General features: G+C 43.4%; 1 protein-coding gene and 1 long non-coding RNA gene across 3 annotated transcripts in view; one reads left to right on the forward strand and one right to left on the reverse strand.

Moving 5' to 3' along the window:
• Positions 1-583: 583 nt before the first annotated feature.
• LOC144667852 (SKI/DACH domain-containing protein 1-like) lies at positions 584-6,410 on the reverse strand. Its single transcript, XM_078529377.1, has one exon. The coding sequence runs from the start codon at positions 4,098-4,100 to the stop codon at positions 1,770-1,772; it is 2,331 nt and encodes a 776-aa protein (XP_078385503.1). The 5' UTR covers positions 4,101-6,410; the 3' UTR covers positions 584-1,769.
• LOC144667853 (uncharacterized) overlaps positions 921-20,146 on the forward strand; it is a 32,481-nt gene continuing 13,255 nt past the window's right edge. The window contains exon 1 of one of the 2 annotated variants that reach the window (XR_013573385.1): positions 921-1,159. This is a non-coding gene — a long non-coding RNA (uncharacterized LOC144667853). Of the gene's footprint in view, positions 1,160-19,185; positions 19,315-20,146 lie in introns of those variants that run through there. The other variant, XR_013573386.1, reaches the window with a different exon arrangement.

Here is a 20,146-nt window from a genome sequence, read left to right on the forward strand (position 1 = left end):
AAGTTGCACTGTTATCCCTCAACTCCTCCACTCCGGGCCCATGTCTATGTAAATAAACCACCACCATCTTGGCAGAAAAACGCAATTGTCTTTTTTGTTTCCCGCGTGCTGGTGGTGGTTGCGGGGGGTGGGTGGGGGGTGGGGAGAGCAAAACAGATTAAAAATTTTAGTAGCGATCTTCAGCTTCCACATCCTCCCCCCCCCCCCTTCCCCCAACCCCCACTCCCCTCACATCTGCTTGTCTTAAATGTATTTCCCATCCTGCTAGTTCAACACAGGCGCTTGAGCGGACCCACCTAGTGCCATGATTGTGAACCGAAGCCCAGTATAAATAGTCCTTTTGAAAATGCAACACGATCGCCACGTTTTCCCACTGATTTTTAAAAGAGAAAATCAGCACAATTTAAACCCTCAGCGCTAGAAGACACCGTACAAGACCGGGCTCCGGTACAGCTCAGCTCACTCGCTGCAAACAAAGTCAGTAACAACAAAGGGTAGAAAGAAACTTGCGTGCCAAACTTTTTCTTTGTGGCTCTTGAAAGAATCCTTTATCAAATACTAAATAAATAAAACTTGCAACAACTGAGGAATAAATTTTAATTTAAAAAAAAAGGAATTACAATCGCATTTCAACTCAAGAATCGAGTCTTTTTTTTCGGCTGAAAGAAACTATTGACTGGAACGTTACGTGGGGTTTGATCAGCAATGCGTGCCCCCGGTACATTAACCTCTCTTCCTCCAGAGTTCAACTGATTTGCATCTAAAGGGAAGGTTACTGTGTTTCTCCTGCAAATTATACATCCGATTATTAAACAGGAGACAGAAGCAACACACAGAGCCTAGGATATTTACTCATTGGCCCGTATAAAGAGTCAAGTAAAGGTACCCCCTCCCCCCCCCCTCCCAACCCCCACCCCCGTTTCTCCCCTCGATCTTCACTGAGACTTCAGTTCAAACGTGTTGTAAATTAAATCTGACAATAGTTTATCAACACAACCGAACTTTGAGAGAAGTAAAACCTTCAAACCGACCAACTGCAGTACAATTAATATTGAGAGAATTCATTATAAAAGATGACAGCTGTTACTCCTTTTCCTGTCACCAGCATTTTTGACCACTTTGAATTTAAAGCTTTCCTGAACACAATGAGAGAACTGAGGTGAGTAAAAGAGATTGCTGTGATGGGATATCTGACTTTTTAACAAAAAAATCCCGGTATTCTAGACAGAACAGGGCGGAAAAATAATATCCTCATTCACCCCTTCCGGACACCACGTTACACTCTGAAGATTGTGAGGGTCTACTTGGAGTTTACGGTTCTAATGTATTTGAAAATGCGCTAGATTGATAGGCTGTTAGTTCACTAAGTGACATTCCCATGTTTGTGGGAAAATAAATAGTGCAAAGCTACATATAGGTTTGTACAACTCTGGGAGTGGACTCTGTTTCCCTTTGCTCATCTCTATTAAACACATCGGGCTTCAAAGAAACATATTCTTAATAACATTCCATGTTCTTAAATGTCCGTTTTGTAGCTGATTCATTCTGACCATTTATTTTTTGGTAAAATTGCGGCACTGCTTTGTACCGAGGTTCATTTGGGATGAAATGATCAAGGTATACTTTTAATCAATGTTGTAAACTGTACTTTCTGAGCTGGGTGTTTTCTGCCTGGGGATGTTGTGATTAGGACGCTTTTCGGGGGCATTTCTACAATGGGCTTTTCGGCCGAATTCTAACCATAGACGATTTGGCTCCAAACCAGCCGGTTAAAGGCTAAAGCCCCTGAATTTATGGCTTGGTGGAAGAGGAATTGCCGTGCCCCCGATTTGCCACCCCCAGACCGGGTGAGATTTCTGTACTGAGCCAGAATGGTCGGAGGAGAAGGAATAAGCAGGACACAAGTCGCCATCGTCGCCCACAATCAGGGAAGGCGGCGAAGGGAAATTGCCCATTAAGCTGAAAGCTTTCTTAACCGGCGTTACTAATCCGCAGGTGACACGTTTGCACTTGGCGGAGTCTTTCAGCAAATTCGCCCTTTTGCCCGTGGCTGTCAGCCAAGGCTGGATCCTGTCAGAGACTTTCCCTGGGTATCTTCTCGAGCTCCGCTCTTTATCCTGCTGACCGGGCCGGGAAGACGGAACCTGTTTCTTTTTTGCACCATTATCCCATCCATGAATAGCAGGAGACCTGCTTTGTAAAGTGCTGTGGTTTTGTATTCCTTTCGAGGTAGAATGTTTGACCTGATGGATGGAGTCAGGAAGCTCCCTCACTGATTGTATCACTCCCCTGTTCTCATGCAAATGGATCCCCGAGCCCAGCCTCGCTCTCCGCCGATCCCTCGAGTGATCGTGTTTCCCCGGCCCCTCTTTGCCTCCGAAGGCCCGGAAGCCGGATTTGTAGATGGGGTTCAAGACACTTTGGACACTTTGCTGGGCCCTCAGATGATGACGGGTTCTGCTGGTGACTGGAGAGTGCTCGCTGGAGCCCGAGCCTTTGAGAGGTTGTTTAATCTTCCCCTCTAGTTGGACATTGAGATCTAATGAAGGTGCTTTGTCCGTCCCGTCGAATTTCAAATAGTTGTTGTCGAGGCAGAGGGCAGCAGATGACCCGGACCGCGCATTTAAATGTAATGAATCCCTTTGCTGTGAAGATTGCGAGTTGCCTTTCAGGCAGTCTGGAGACTGCTTTGCAAAGTTGTTGCGGGTCAGCTGCGGCGGCTGGCTGCGATTTTCCGCTGCTTCTGACGGTATCTCCCAGGCTGAGGAGCCCACACTGGGCTTGGCGTCGGCTGTCCCATTGTACCGGGCGCAATCGGAAGCAGTGGAGGCGCCTTGCTCCAGCTGGCGGAAGAACGGGCGCGACTGCGGCTTACCTCCGGCGTAAGGCGACTGGCGATCCCCCCCCGCCGCGGGGGGCTCGGCTCTATCCTGTGGCCCGGGCGCGGCGGGAATGGCCGGGCTCTTGCAGCCGAGGCTGGGTAGAGTGGCTCGCCTGAAGCGGGTACTGTGCAGCGAGACCCCGCTGAACGCCGAACTGGAGTCGGAGGCGGACGAGCTTTCGTCTTCGCTGCTGGAGCCGGAAAACGCCGACTCTCCCTCCTCATCTTCCTCCTCATCAGTTGAGCCGAAGTCGGAGTTGTTCTCCGGAGCCAGGCTGCAGTCCGAGTCGCTGGAACAGCCCAGGGAGGCGCTCTGACTGGTCTGTGCAAAACGAGTTTCATTCAAAGCCTTTATATCTCCAGACAGGACCATCCTTTTAACAGACTTGAAGGCCGAGGGTGTTAGGGATGAATTATAGTTGCTGATAAATCCACTTCCCACATTTTTATTGTGGTTACAGCAGGAATATTTCGCCCTGAAGTGAACGGGGCCACCGGCTCCATTGAACTGGACGGCAATGGCGGGTTGATCGGCTCTGGGGAAGCAGCAGACCAGGTCCTGGTAAAACAGCTCTTGCTGCCGGTACACGGGGCAGAAACTGGATTTCCCCACATTTTCATAGTTTGGGAAACCTTTGCCGGCCGGATCAGTCGCCGGGCGGTAGCCGAGCCGCTCGGGGGTGCCGGGGTTTCCAGTTAATTCGGCCGGAGTTTGGCATCTCGCTTCGCAACGCACGGCAGGGTCGCCAGTACGCAGCAGCACCGTCCTCTCCCGACAGAAACCGGAGCAGTAAGCCTGTCCCCTCGGGCTGGAGAGATGCCCTTCTTCCCTCACCTTTACCTGGAGTTTCTTCTTGCTGGGGTCTGGCGTCCTGTAAACCGTGTACAAAGCCTCCAGGTCCTCTTTGGAAATGAGGGAGCACTTGACCGCTCGCGTGGGCACCGAGTTCATGGCTTTGAGGGTCCGCAGTTCCCGCAAGTCGCAGCGGCGCCTTTTAATCTTCAGGTGTTCCATTCGTTTGCGAATCGTGGTCCGGGGAACGTCCTTGAACAGATCCGCCAGGACCTGAGACAGGGCGAACATTTGCTTCCCATTGATTCGTAGGTAACCCAGTTTAACCCCATGCATTTCGAGGTGACCGAACTGAAATCCTTCTAGTGCAACATTTGAGATATAATCCACGCATCTTGGAATAATCCCAACCATTGTGTTCGCCATCCAAAATAGAAAATGGATTGTCCTGCCATTAATTACTTTTTGTAAAAAAATTAAATGGCACAGTTAGAGGTGCAAAGATTAAAATGGGGCAATATGTTTGCCTGTGTGCTGTATTTCAGCATTTTGGTAAATGCTCATTTGGATTAAAAAAAAACCCCGGTTAAACGAGCTCTTTCAATGGGTCTTGCCAAGCCCAAGCCTGCTTCCTTCCTTCCAAGAGAAAAGTTCACAGTATAGCACACTTGTCCAGAGACACTCCACCAAATAATTTTCCTCAACTCAAAGCTGATTGGATACTTTCTACATGTGATGCAATAAAAGCTGATATTCTTCCCCCCTCAGTCCAACCCCACCCCCCGAAACATTCATAACCGCTCGAGCAGCAAGTACACATCACATTAAATATAACCCACATGCACTTCCGCTGCCTTAGCATGCATTTCTTTATTATTAAATGTACAAGGGATCTTTAAAGGACCGGTTTTGCTGTGCAAAATGCGCGTTCCATGGCTTTTTAATCTTAAAAAAACCATGCTTCATATTCTTCTGGGATCGTGAATCCAACAAAGCATGGCTAGAAATTCAAACAGCTCTTGATAAATTAATTACGCAATGTAAAGATTTATTAAGGTCGTTTGGGTTTTTTTTTGTGTATGTGACTGACGATTTATGAATTCTTATTAACCTACTTTGGGGGATTCGAAGCTAAAATTTGCCAATGCAATTTCAGTAATAGGTAATTTAGCTTTTCAGTTTAATGCGGAATGCTTTCAAAAATCCATCTATCGAGAGAGTTATGAAATGCTTATGAAAAATCAAGAGGTTTGCGGTGTAATTCTCCTCTCCCCGTCCCCAATCTCAGAAATATTGCAACTTAATGCACAGCTGAAAGGCGGAAGACATTTTCTTTTCTGCTTAGATCGATTATGTGACGATGCTCTTTTCGATCAAACTTTCCTCTATTGTTCTGACCTATTGCATTTGGCGAAAATATCAAAAATGAACTCAGATCTGCTGTGTTTTAATATTGTAATGCATAATCGTCCCTTGGAACCACGTGTTGTGTTTGGGTTTGATCCATTGTTTAAATGGGAGCACCTGGAGGATACATTCAGGGAAATCAAGCCGAATTCCACATTTTCCAGTCCACGTGACAACTAATTCTAGACCCGAACACGGTAAAACAATTTCACCGACAATAACATATGAGCCCAAATGCATGTTTTTCAGGGCAGTTTCAGAAACCATTAACGTACCTGTTAGACACAACATTACCTAATTGTCACCTCGGTTTATTAAACCATAGATTAATTTCAATTATGTTAATTGCAGGTTAAAGTGTGGATTAGCATGGCGACAAAGCAGTTTCCGTAATATCAGTTCTTCGATCTTAATCCTCCCGCCTAGTAGAGATCTTTCCACGTCGTTGCATTTTGCTGCTTAACTGGTGTTAATTCATGTCGTGATGCAGCCTACTCTGTAAAATTGTACATAAATTATACATTCAAATGCATTGCACACTAACCCTCCAGTTAGCAAGAACATCTCCAGGCTCACTAAAATTATTGATCTAGAGCCTCTAATCATTATCTGCACCACTTAGGATGTGTGGAATAAACAAACGGCAATGCCCAATCTCCGTTTAAAGCACAGTATGAGCAGACATAAACTGCTGTTATGTTAGGGAATAAATTCACAAAATATAAAACATATGCGTGATCAGAATTCATACATTTCCTTGCAATGTGCCAGCAGAGCAGAATAGGGCCTTGCACACGACAAAGTTGGACTGATAATTTCCCTCTTTATTCGCTTTCTTTGCCAAGCATGGCCTAAGGCTCAACTTCTTAATTTATTTCATTTAAAAGCGATACAACAGTCAATGTTATTGATCATGCGCTTACGATGTTAACATTAAAGCGGGCTTAAAAACAGGAGGGAGCCCGAGAGGTTACACGTTACTTATAATATAAAAGTAGTGTGTAAGACATTACGTTTGGGAGCCCGTCCCCGCCCCTTGGTCAACCCAACAGTTGCCTCCTGAACCCTTTAAAGCTAGTTTTACCTGATTCATCATCCCAAACACACACACAATTATTGGCAAGGTTTCAAACTTTACTTTAAACATTTTAATACGATCCAGCCCCACCCCCCCAACCCCCTCGCTTCCCAAAGTCAGGCACCGTTTTTACATTATTTCTGCAGGCAGCAAAGTGGTTGCAGACGTTTATTGACACAGATATCACTTCGAGCATTATTTTCAGAGTATGGAACAACTGCTGCCAGTCTTCATCAAATAAACTATTTTTGCAACACATCCAGGGTAGAGTCCCTGTTTCACCACCAACCCCTCCTCCGCCCACCTCTCTCTCTCTCTCTCTCACACACTCACACAGCGTGTTTGTGTTATAGGCCAGGAAGTCGATCTTGCCTCGTCGCTTTATCTTTCCCAACATTTCCTATTGTGCCAGGAATCAGCTGCGCACTCCTCCGGTGAAATGCATTTCTGCGTGAAATCGGATCGAAACGCTGATTATTTTCAGTTAATAGAGTCGGTTTTAAACGAGGTGATCACTGCATGCTTCTCTCTGCAGTTCAAATACGGACTGAGGGTATTTTATTAAATCCAAGCCATTTCCCATTGCATTCGCTTGGCTCCCTCTCTGAATCCGGTTGTGTTTCATTTTTGATCGGATTACCCTGAGTCTTCATGTTCAAACGGTCGCCTTAACTTTTAAAAGGTTGATTATAAAAACGATTGGTACCAGCAATATCTGGAACTGAATGTGTGGGAGTGGGGAAGGGGTTAATCCAATCTAGTTCAGTAACTAGAGCAAATATGGCATGTCACAAGCGGAGGTCAGGCAGACACTGAGCAGGGTTGAGATGTAATTTCGACCTCTGGGTACTTACCCTGTTCCACACAGGCTGGGCACTGGGACGTGGTAAACCCGAGTCTCTGTTTGATAATACAACAGATCAATAGTGTGTTAGTGAGTTAGCTCGAAGCCCACAAAACTGCATTTAGTGTTGTGTGTTTATGTATGTTTATATGTGTGTTTCTACATACATGTGTATGTTTATGTGTGCATGTATATGTGCTTGTATGCACGTGTTTTCATGTACATGTGTGTGCATTTATATGTACATGTGTATGTGTGTGTGTTTGTATGTACCTGTGTGTGTTTGGTTGTATGTGCATGTGTATGTATTTGCATACACAAGTGTATGCTTCTGTCTGTACATGTGCATGTATGCACATGTGTGTGTATTTGCACGTACACGTGTGTGTGTCTTTGAATGTACATATGTATGCGTTTGGATGTACATGTGGATGTATGTACATGTGTGTATTTGCATGTACATGTGTGCGAGTCTTTGAATGTACATGTGTGTATGTACATGTGTGTGTATTTGCATGTACATGTGTGCGTATCGTTGAATGTACATGTGCATGTGTTTGTATGTATGTGTGTAAGATGAAAACCTCCGGACTCGGGGTTCTGCTCCTATGACGAGAAACGTGTCGTTTTCTATATACTATCTGAAGACCCCATCAGCCATTTTGTCAGAGAAATCCTCTAAAATCTATTCAGGAAATGCAACATCTCAATATACAACCTGTCCTTCAGATTATTAAAAGAAAGCAAAATCAGTTTCTGCCGCAATGATCCCTCAATAACAGAATGCAGATGTAAGAACACCTGTACCAGATGATAAAACAGAGGCAATGTGAGTGTATTTAAGCCCAGGCGGCAGGGTAGATTCATTCCTAGGTCAGTAAATTGAGTTATGTAGCAGCCACACTGTAATTAGAATGGGGCTTGATTCGGTTTGCATTGAAACTGGAAATGAACAATCTGCAGAGTTTACCCTATACTTGATGCTTCACCTTATTACATTGAAATTAATGTACCTATATAGCCACTTCAGATTGGTGAGTCTAATCTGAAATCAGCCCTATTTCTATGTTATATGCTAACAGTTATTCAATGGACGTGCTAAAGTAATGAGATTAGAATGTTAACTTGCAGTGTGGCAGTACACCAACCAACTCTATATTATACACAAGTATACACATAAACACGGAGATGTGTATATGTTCACACACCCACAAATACATATTTCATACGAACACAAGAGGTATTCAGGGACATACTCCCACACTCTCAAGTAATATAAACCTATGCCATCTGCCCCTTCTTCAATGTCATATTTTTTTCCATCATGAAGAATTGGGCGCCACACACTTAGTTTCCTTGTCAGAAAGGGGCCACATCCTGCACAGTATTTACACTTTTAAAGCAGTCAAGGAAAATGCCAAACCGGGCTGACAAACTCTACTCTTGTTCCCACTTCATCACAATAACCCAAAATAAATTCTGGATTTCGCTGTGGCTTTGTTTCCGGAAATTCAATCGGCGAGGCCGCTGTTCTCTCATTCTGGAAGAATCGTTGGGTCCTGTTTATCAATCTCACAGAACACGTAGGATAGACAGGGGAAAATGGGCAATGTTATTTTAGCGTTTATTGAGTTGCTGCTTTTTAAAGATTTCTAATCAGTCAAAATATTTCTCCTTCATTATTGAGATATCTTTCTCATACACATAATTACACCAACACATATACTCTCGCAGATACGTACTCTGACCTACAACTCTCTCACACATAGACCTACATATTCATGCCTACAAACATAGATACATATACTCTCTCTCATACATACATGCCCTGCACATACAAATTCATACTTACACACATATATATACTCTCTCCCACTCACATTCATACCTACAAATATACATATTCACGCGTGTACGTTATTTGTACGCACAAAGAGGCTCACACTTTCTAACACATACAGACACACACTGACATTTTCTCTCCCTCTTGCCTTCCCACACCACACACATTGGCTTAGTGAAAAATTTAATGGCAGATCAGGAGGATTTAACCTCGATTCAAATACAGATTTTAAAAAATGTCTCTTCAGGCTTTCACTGGTCCCTGGCCTTGCGCACATCTTGACAGGGACTCGCTCTACACGTTGTCAGCAAGTCGAGCACACCCCCTCCCCCGCCTGCCAGCCCCCTTACCCCCCCTGCCCCGCCCAACACCCCCACCACCCCCCCTCCCCTGCCCACCCCCTATCCCCCTCCCCTGCTTATCTCCCACCCCTCCTACCCGGCCCATCCCCCCCCCAACCCCTCTCCCCCGCCCACCCCCCATTCCCCTCTCACCCGCCCATCCCCCCACCCCACCCCCAGCCCACACCCCTCCATACCAGCCCGCACCCCCACCGAGTAAAGCGAACAGAAACACAAGAGTGAATCCTTTGTCAGCTTATTTCAACTAAGACAACAAGTGTTGCTTTGCCTTCAATGATTAGGGAAAACCAATCACACACAAACCTTACATTTTCTCTTGTACCTCTTTCCAGATCGAGGCCAAACCGACACTGAAATCTTTTTCGTGCTTTACTTTTCATTTAAGTGCTCTTTTGGAAGTTCCATCATTATTTAGTGCAGCCTTTCCCCCTCTTATAACGACATAAATGTTAGTGCGATAATGCACCGATTCGGCGAAATAGCACATTAATTACCCTTGAATTTACATGCACATTATAGCAAGAACCAGTACTCCTCCAAACAAGCAAGCTGCCATTATTTTTATATTATCTGATCCCATTTTGAATCAATGGCCTCTATGTTTAATAACACTTTCAGGCTTTCAGTCCACACATTTCTGATTTTTCCACTCTCATTTTAATTGGTACTAGGGTTGTGCTTGTCCAGGTTGCATTGTAAGAAATATGTCCTTTTGTTACTTGCATAGCAAACAGTGTTTAGATTCCTTGTAGCTCATTCGAGCTATTTTCACATCTTCCCCTCCTTTACGATTTGTATGACACATCCACAAACGCACTGACATCTTTACTGAGAATGCACCACTTCATATCTTTACCCATTTGCGAGCAAACTTCAGGCTAAAGTTCCACAGCTCATCACCAAAACGACGATAAATCTTGTAGCAAAATATTTACCCACTTCTTTTATTTATCTCTGTTGTCTAAAAAAGGCAACCGAATTGTTTTGACTTTCAGACCTTGCTATGTCTAGGAAGAAAGTTTCTGTAACATTAGGGTTAGAGTTTTTTTTAGATGGACAATAGCAGGAGCTTCGACCTCCAGACAGGACTGAAATGAAGGTGCTCATATATATGAAAAATAATTACAGAAGTAATGCTGCTGTAAAGCCAATTAATCTCACTCCATGCCACTGCGTACAATGGTACGATTTGCAGCATATGTCCCTTGCTATATTTTTGTGTTAGAATGCTTATGTTGCATTGAACTAACCAATCAAATTCAATCTTATTTTATTCAAATTACCTGTAAACGTTATGAAAAACCAGGCACCAGCCTGCAGTGTAACTGTTTCGAGTCTAACCAAATAAACTAAATAAACAAATCAGGGAACAAATTAAAAGGCAACCCCTTAAAGGAAAACTGCACAAACCAAAGACAAAATTTAAAGGAAACTTACAAACCTTAAACCAGGCGCAGAGTACAAAATCTATAGTAGTGGTCTGCCCTGAATGGGCTGCATTCTGCCTAAATCGACCATTTTTTATCACCACCTACCTCTAATTGAAACAGGGGGCAACTTTTTGTTTTTTTTAGAGGGGGATCCTCAGTACGGTGAGTGGTCGCTGCCTTCACTTTCCTCATATTGAATGAAATGGGGTGGTGGTTGAGGGGGAGGGATGGGTTGGGAGTTTGGGTTGCCCCCTCGTTGAATTTGTATCTCCAGTTATACCATTGCAAATTTTAAAAACACCAATAACTTTGAGAGGGAACGAAATTATCTGTTAAATAGCCCCAGTGTAGAAGCCACAAGATCAGAGACATTTGCAGCATCTCCAATTTTTCGCCTTCAGCTGCCTGGGCCCTTCAGCTCTGGAATTCCTTCCTTTAACCCCCCGCCTCTCTATCCTCCTTTCAGACTCTGCTTAAAACTTTGAACAAACTTTTGGTCACATGTCCGAACAACTCTTTATGTAGTTCGGTGCCAAAAGTTGTCTAATAACGCTCATATAAAGCGCCTTGGGACATTTTATTACGTTAAAGGGTCTATATAAATGCAAATTGTTGTTACTTTATGAACCAACATTTTCGGTTCTCAAAGAAGGTTGAAAGTGAAATAAATGATAGTCGAGACAAGACTTGGAATTCTAAAAGCCCGGTTGTAGCAATGATTAAATAACATAACAAATGTTGAAATGTGTTCAGAACTTCACATTGCTGATACACCGCATTGATCAATGTGGAGTGGACAATCAGTAAACTCACTGCATTGCAAACAATGACTCACGTTAGTCTTTGATGAAAAAACATCGAGTAACGCACAGGAATCGTCACATGTCTCAAATTGATTTTTGAATCATTTTGGAAGGCTATCAAATTGAGATTTTGGACCGTTGAATATGTTTATCTATTCATAGCATATCTTTTCGTATTAATGGCTACAGCACTGCTCTTTAGTTTCTACGTACATCCTGCTGAACGCTTTCTTCCATTTACGTTTTACTTCAAGCCGTACCAAGCAACAGAAACCTCAGTCACGTTACACACTCGACCACTTATGATATGGACAGCAAAATTGGGAAAGCATTGGTCAGTTTATTTCCTTTGAATAGTTTTACTGATAAGTTTATAATGATTAACTAGCTGCGATGTGGTACAAAATGGTCGGATGGACTATGCATCTGATCAAGCTATCTGAAATATAGCGGAGAATAAGAGTCGATAAGTGGTGTCTAACTTGTACACAATGGTTACGGATAGTACCCATAGTTTGCATATTTGTTTCCTATTTCACCAGCCATAGAACAAAGTGACTATTAATCATCATTCTAAAATATGAACCTCTCTTCAAAGAGCCAATTGTCACACTTTTGAGGAGAAAGCGAATCTATCCAAAACCTGAGACTATACTTTGAAATATTACATTGATTGGGAGAAAACACGCTCCTATTGGCAATTAAATCTTCACTAAACTGTTTGAATTTATGTGGTACATACATATACAGTTATGAAAACTGTATATGTTTGACATTCAGGTCTATTAGTGAATGCCAATTTCCCACTGTTAATTGCTAGTGTGTAGAATTATTTTTGTAAATAAGCAAGTATTTTTAGATAGTGCAAGTAGACATCAGTACATAGATAGATCATTATCGTAACATTGAGTCATTGTTCAAGGAGCAGAAATTTCTTTATGGAAACTCTTTTTATTGTCTCATTTCCCCAGTTGAGGCTGCCAACCGCCTCAGATGTATGCAGCTCACTCATTATTCAATATTATCTGATCATTCACTCTTTGGCACTAATTTCCCCCACTTTGCTGTTATTTGTCTCTCTTAATTCAAACTGTTGGATAATTCATTCGTTTTTAAACGCAGAAAACGCATTTCCAAGGATCAGTAGTAGTTTTATCGGTTTTATAGCGCTCGGAGATTTCAGTCTGGACTCACAAGAAAAGGGTCAATTCAACTGCTCAATATTATAAATCCTCCTGTGCAAACGCTGCTCTTGGGCGCAAATCCGAACCTTTCGATTCTAAAAGATTCGACAATCTCATACTCCAAGCTTTAACTTTCCGAATCAGGATGAACACTAGCCTGAAATGAGACACAGGGCTTGTTGTTCTGTTAAGGGAAACTCCCCACACCCACCATCCCCGCCACACAGATAATTAAACAGCGACCGCTGTGAAGGGAGTCTGATAAATAGTTGGATCAGAGGGTGGGGCAAAGAACAGAAACATAGAAACATGGAAAATAGGAGCAGGAGTTAGGCCATTCGGCCCTTCGAGCCTGCTTCGCCATTCAATATGATCATGGCTGATCCTCTCTCTCTCTCTCTCTCAACGCCACGCTCCCGCCCTCTCCCCAAACCCCTTGATGCCTTATGTTAAATAGTCCCGGCCGATGGGCCGAATGGCTCCTTGCTGTTCCGCGATTTCCGTGGTTTTATTCCGGAATCGATAAAACCTTCGCTGGTGGAAAAGCCCCGAGTTTTAACTGGTGTAGGGTTGCAATGCAAATCTCCAGAGTTTCGCAGTTGTATCCAAGTCTTTATGAAGCCAGGAAGATTAAAACACGGCCCACAACGCACAAAATGAAACGAGCCCAGGTTTATTCAAAGTATTGATTAGCTTTCTTAAGAATTCGGCCACTCCGTCCGCAATGAATGGCCCCCAAGCATTCCTGGACTACTTGGGTAATGATGTAGATTTAGTGGCTGTGCGGTTGCTTATTGACCCACGATCACAATACAATGACCCAGCTGACCTCTGGCTGACCCCTGACCCTCAGCGAACTCAATCCACCATTAAAAGGGAAGGGACGTGCACACAAAGGCCTGGGTTTTGTTCTTCATTAACAGAGATATGGGGGGGTGGGTGGGGGGGATTTACAAATACAAACATGCTGGCTTGCTAAAGGCAAACATTAAAAAAAAACCTTGTTTTGCGATAAAACGACCTTAAATCACGGCGCAATCACTCGGATTTCTCGGTATTTCTGCATGCACAGGTATGGGACGGTCAATAGACTGTGGTTGCTCCATAAACGAGGCAAAACTTCAATTAAGTATTGCATAAGTATACATTTAATGCAAACGCTCTTTTCCAAAAGTGAGAATTGTTTGTAGCTTCTGGGCAGCTCATTGAATCGAGGAAGAGATAACACGAGAGCCACAAACAACGTGCAACATAATAGCTACTGTAACTTTATGACCATTTCATTTTGTGGGTCGAATCAAAAATAGAGCTTAACTCGGGTTTGACCTTGAAAAGAAAAGGTAACTGTTGGATTCCTTCATCTCGTATGGGTCACGCTTGGCAGAAGCGGGATACGCTGATGCTAAATTTCCTAAAAGGGTCTTTACTACATTTTTGTTTTAATTTCGAAAATAATGGGTATGGAGGAATGATTGACAGCTGCAATTTCCTGGAATACGGCGAACAATAAAAGCAACATACAAAGCACGTGGGAATCAATAGAAAGGCTTCGAGCGAAAAGTTAACTGCGGGAATAGCTGCCCCCACCCTCTGCAGCGCAGATTGGAGAGCTGAGAAACTGCGGCCCAACTTTCACAGTCGATCGAACCAAGATACCAATCTTTCCGTTTTCGGAGCAGAGAAGCAGCACAAACGGGACTGAAGTGACTTATGCATGAGGCCAGTGAATAACAGAGCGGAACTTACAGCGACTTTTGTGATATCTTTTTTTACTTTGAATTTGCAGTTTGTTTCGGGTCCACACACCCAGCAGCGGACAATTGTTCGATGCAGCCCCTGACGGGTATTGGGGCGGGCAGGGGGTTTCGACAGTAAATGGACCAACAACTTGTGTTATAAAAAAAAAATCCTTGAGCAGGTCCACGGGACGTGGCTGGCTCTGAACTCGATTTGGAGATCCTCACTTACATTGAATGTGTGACTGATTTCATTAGGGTCCCAAGGGCTAAACAGAATGCGAGATAAACGTGTTTTTAAATTGAAAAAAAAAAGCTTGTTCAGGGAAATGTATTTAATTTTAGAAGCTTTGGAACCCAGACACCACCATCTGGAAGTTCCCCTCCAAGTCACTCACCATCCTGACTTGGAAATATATCGCCATTCCTTCACTGTCGCTGGGTCAAAATCCTGGAACTCCCTCCCTAACAGCACTGTGGGTGTACCTACACCACATGGACTGCAGCGGTTCAAGAAGGCAGCTCACCACCACCTTCTCAAGGGTATGTAGGGATAGGCAATAAATGCTGGCCCAGTCAACGACGCTCAAATCTCAAAATGAATAATGCAAAGGCATGGTGAGGGGTCATCTACAGTGGAGATTGTTTACCTCCACCAGATTGTGTACTTGGGTCAATGAAGAAATGTGATTCGAGATAAGGGAGGAGTTTAGGTTTTGGGGTGCTGTAGTGCGTGTGTACATGTACGTACGCGAGATTGAGAATAGGTGTTTGATTGTGTGCTCTGTGAACTGTGCTGGGCCGTGAGTGTGCGCCAATGATGCATGTGTGTGTGTGTGTGAGAATGTATTTGTGTGTCTGCGGCGGAGTGTATGGGATTCCTCTGTGAATATCACAGTGTGCTGATGTTTGTGTGTACACATGCATCTTCCAATTAAATTCTGCTCCCAGGAAATCTCAGTTACAAATTCGGCCGGTTATAAAAGCTGCTTTTAGCTCAGGAGAAATCTCTATTCGAAGTGAGAGAGAGCCCAGCTTTGAAGAAATGATATCCACCCCCCCTCCCCCTTTCAGGTTCGTGAGAGGCTCCTGAAACTCTGACTGATGTACCTTTCTCAACAGAAGCTATCTGACATGCTGAGCATTTGTTGTTTCATTTTTTTGTTTCAGAATTCCAACATTTGCAGTTTATGTTCCTTGTTTGCATAATACATTTCCTGTTTCCTCTTTAAGCAGTTGACTTATGTCCGAATACATAATAGAACATTTTGGACTCTATCTCTGCAGATGAAAGAGAGCGGTACACTTGTAAATTAGTTTCTAATGGAAATCCTCCCAGGCCGTTGGTTTTCATTCTCTTCACAATCCTTTCAAACGCTGAAGATTTTCCCCCCCCAAAGAGTAAAGAGTTTAGAAACATTTTTCAGCTTTGCCCCTACTCATTCTGTGACCTTTTCATGTATTCCTGTCGCCTGCTTTCCTTTTTCTAAGTTACAGGGAATTTGAGTTCAACTTCACTCCAATTTTCTCTTTAGAAAGATGTTTATTTTGTTTCTCACTGTTCCACTTTATATCTGGGAATCTACTCTGAAAATGACTTTATGTCATTTCTTCTCCCCCCACCTCTTTATCACTGCACTCTCTCCTTTCACTTCTCTCCTACGCAAACTTACTTGACCCTCTTTAACGAGATTTCTCGAGGTCTTTTCGTATACTGTTCTTGACAAAATACAATAACAATGTTCTTTATTTTTTTTTTGGGAAAGAACCCTGATTGTTCGTTACCCAGACGGAGATCGCCTGCTGACCTAATAGTTAGTGTAATTCACACTATAAACGGAAGGTTGTAATAAACTCAGTCTGAAATGTATACTGGTGTTTTTAAAAGAAGTGACCACATCTGGCTCACCCAGTCACTCACACTTGGTCACACACACACACACCGTCACTGGATGATACAGTTCCGAAAGAGACCATTCGGCCCCCTTCGCTCCTCCAATTGGCCCCATTCCCCCCCATTCTCTTTCCAAGAGTTTGAACCTGATTATCATTTGAAATGTACTCATCGGCAGGCACGACTCTGAGCTGTTGTTGATCCACTAGCCTCTAGGCTCCTAGGTTCAAAAAACATCCGAAATGTTCCCGGAAAAATTCAGCCGATAACATCGAAAATGGGACCGAGCAATTTTTGAAGTTTATTGGAAGCAGACGGAATTCCCCCCACCCCACCCCCAGCGAGGTACTTGCACATTTTTAAAAGTCTGATGGAATCAATAACTCTGCAGAAAAATTCAATATCTGAAGAAGTACAGACAGCGCTTCATAAAACAGAGATCGTCTCGCCTTTTGGTGCAGAGAAACTGGTTAATATTCTGGAGGTTTTTTTAAACAAAAATACAAATCCTTTTAAAGAAACACTGGGAACAGCTGCGCGAGAACACGTGTCGCTGGAATCAGGCGGATAGTTTTCCCGAACAGATTATTCTACTTCAGATAAACTTTTACATATGCTCCATAAAGCGACATGAGTATGTAACAAAGGCGGCAGAGATCGCGTCTTTGGCAATGTGGCTGATGTATGGCTGGGAGGAGATCTGTGTGGTCGTTTTATCCCAGTGCAGCTGGCGCTCTGAGTGTCACTCGATACCCAAGTATTACCTGCACTCATGTTTTTTTTTAATAAAGGGTGAATGCCCTACACAGTCAGTGTTCTATCTCCACCACGTTCCCACAACGACCCGATAAAGATGCTCCTAGGACGCGGTTGGAGGAGAGATTTTCAACCTCACCCTTTTCACAGAACATTTCTTTAAAAAAAAATAACGAGCAAAACAATGTCCTCCTGCCCTCAGCTACTTTTTAAACAGTGAGGCGGATTGTTATCTCAGGGAACTGGAGGAGTTGCAGAGCCCCCACATTGAAAACGAGCTGAATCAACATACACAGTTAAAATTATGGCAACCTTTAAAGCACTTTGGTTTAATGACTATACTTTTCCTTCTGTCAGCTCAGGCTCCTGTACTCCATCAGCCGCAGCGATGCCTCGAAGCTTGTTCCTCCCAAATGCCATCATTAACTGCCCATAAAACAAATGTTCACTGACAAATCAAATCAATACACGCAATTATCCGCCCCCGCCCCTTTCTCCCCTTGCGTGTCCAACACTCCTAAAAACAACAAATTACATTTATGTAGAACCCATAACGTAGTGAAGCGCCCGGGTGTCTTTTATTTGGGATGTGGGCGTCACTGGCTAGGCCAGCATTTATTGTCCATCCCATGAGAAGGTGGTGGTGAGCTGCATTCTTGAACCGCTGCAGTCCCTGTGGTATAGGTACACCCACAGCGCTGTTAGGGAGTGAGTTCCAGGATTTTGACCCAGCGACAGTGAAGGAAGGGAGATTAGTTCCAAGTCAGGATGGTGAGTGGCTTGGGGGGGAACTGGTGATGTTCCATGTTCAGCTGTCCTTGTTTTCCCAGGTGGTAAGAGTTTGTGGTTTTGGAAGGTGCTGTTAAAGGAGCCTTGGTGAGTTGCTGCAGTGCACCTTATGGTTGGTACACACTGCTGCCACTGTGCGTTGGTGGTGGAAGGGGCGAACATTTAAGGTCATGGATGGGATGATGATCAAGCGGGGCTGCTTTGTCCTGGATGGTGCTGAGCTTCTTGAGTGTTGTTGGAGCTGCACTTATCCAGGCAAGTGGAGAATATTCCATCACATTCTTGTGATGATGGACGGGCTCTGTGAAGTTAGTGGTGAGTTACTGACCCCAGAATTCCCAGGCTCTGACCTGCTCTTGTAGCCACAGGTGTTTATTATGTAGTCATGTCAAATGAAAGTAATCAGCCAAGCATTAACATGGCATCAACAAAGATATCAGGACAGGTGGCCAAAAACTTGTTCAAAGAGGGAGAACTTCAATGAAGATCTTTAGAACTTACAAAATAGAAGCAGGAATAAGCCACATGTCTCCAGCATTCGATAAGATCATTGGCTGATCTTCTCCCTCAACTTCACTTTCCCTTGATTCTCTTAAAAAGGGAGATAGAGGTAGAGAGTTGGAGAGGTTTAGGGAAGAAATTCTAGAACTTAGAGCCTAGATTATTGAAGGCAAGGCTGCCAATGGTTGGATGAAGGAAGTAAGAGATACACGTGGGTCCAGAGTGGGAGGAATGCAACCGGAGGAGGTTACAGAAAAAGGTGAGACAAGACCAAAGGGGTATTTTAACACGAGGAAATGAGTTTTGAAATGGAGGTGATGATTTAAGCACTGATGTATTGACAGAGGGCAACAATTTTACACCACAGGTTACAATTTAATTATTTAAAGAATGCCCAGCTTAGAGAACCTGAAGACACATGTTGTACATATGGACTATTCACATTTGGCTGCAGCTGCAATCAATTGGCATTGCAATGAAACTGTTATACCAGGATGTTCCTGCAGACTTGTGACTGTGGCATCATAAAAGAGCTGTAGTGATATAGAAAACACACAGCCAATTTGGCACATCAAGGTCCCATGAACAGCAACATGACCATGACCAGTTAATCTGTTTCAATAATGTTAGTTAAGGGGCACCAGCAGTTCATTGGGACCTTTTGCTTTCACCTTAGAGGGCATGTCTTACCTTAAAGAAGATTTCTGCACTTAAGGCTCTACAATGAGACTTGAACCCACAAACACACACACTCCTGGCCCAGGGGCAAGAGTGAAGCCACCGAGCCATAACTATAATAGGCTATATAAATGTGACCAGTGCTGTTAAATATAAAGTTAAGCTTCTCAAGTGCACCCAGATCTACCCTGGACTATAGTCTGCAAGCAGTTATTATGTCAGATCCATATCACAGGGTGTGCAATATAATCATTTATAGTTGATGTATATAATAGGGTACACAATGGCGACCATTTATAATTACAGACAGGAACCTGAGTCTTCAGATAGCGCTGGTAAATATGTACCAGTCAGACTATATTGGGCAGACACACACTCTGGATACTACTGGCGTGCTCTAAAATGTAGACTACCATTGCACAGACACGTGCTTCCATTTACCCTGACAGGGAAAATTATAGTCTTGAGTTTCAGAAAAAGCCACAGGACCAAGTTAGGTGCAGCCAGAATAAGCAGAATGGGATGATTAATTAATGTGTCTCGGATACCAGGACTTACGTTGACGGAACAAATATAGAACAATGAGTATGAATTTACACTGGTACTGAACTGATATTTATAATTTAGTTTAGACTGTGGCCAATCAGATTCTGTTGTTAGTTGACTCCTCTTTGCAGTCTGCTTGTTAATCCAGACTAAAAATAAGCACTCCAGGTTTTATCTTTTTTTTCTAGAGCATCACTGTTCACCAAGTCTGAGCTACATTTTTATTGAAGAATCATGTTCTAATAATATTCTTTAATTTCAACTGCTATTTCAGCGATCATCATATTATAAGGTTTAGGTTAGTCATGCCAAATGACAAGGAGCAATCTAGAGTTAAAACTATTTAATTGGAACAGGGCTAATGTCAATAGGGTGAGAATGGGTCTGTCCCAAGTAAACTGGAATCAAAGATTGGGCAGTCAAAGCTCTATTGGGACAATGGGCTGCCTTTAAAAATGAGATGGTTTGGTTACAGAAGTACATTCCCATGAGGGAGAAAGATGGGGCAAACAAAGCCAGAGCTCCCTTGATGACGAAAGAGATAGAGAGAGCAAGATGAAGCAGCAAAATGGGGCATTTGACAGATGTCAGGTTAATAATATGAGTAAGAACCAGGCTGCA

The sequence above is a fragment of the Cetorhinus maximus genome, chromosome 25 (genome assembly GCF_964194155.1).
Source record: "Cetorhinus maximus chromosome 25, sCetMax3.hap1.1, whole genome shotgun sequence".
In the NCBI taxonomy this organism is placed as follows: Eukaryota; Metazoa; Chordata; class Chondrichthyes; order Lamniformes; family Cetorhinidae; genus Cetorhinus; species Cetorhinus maximus.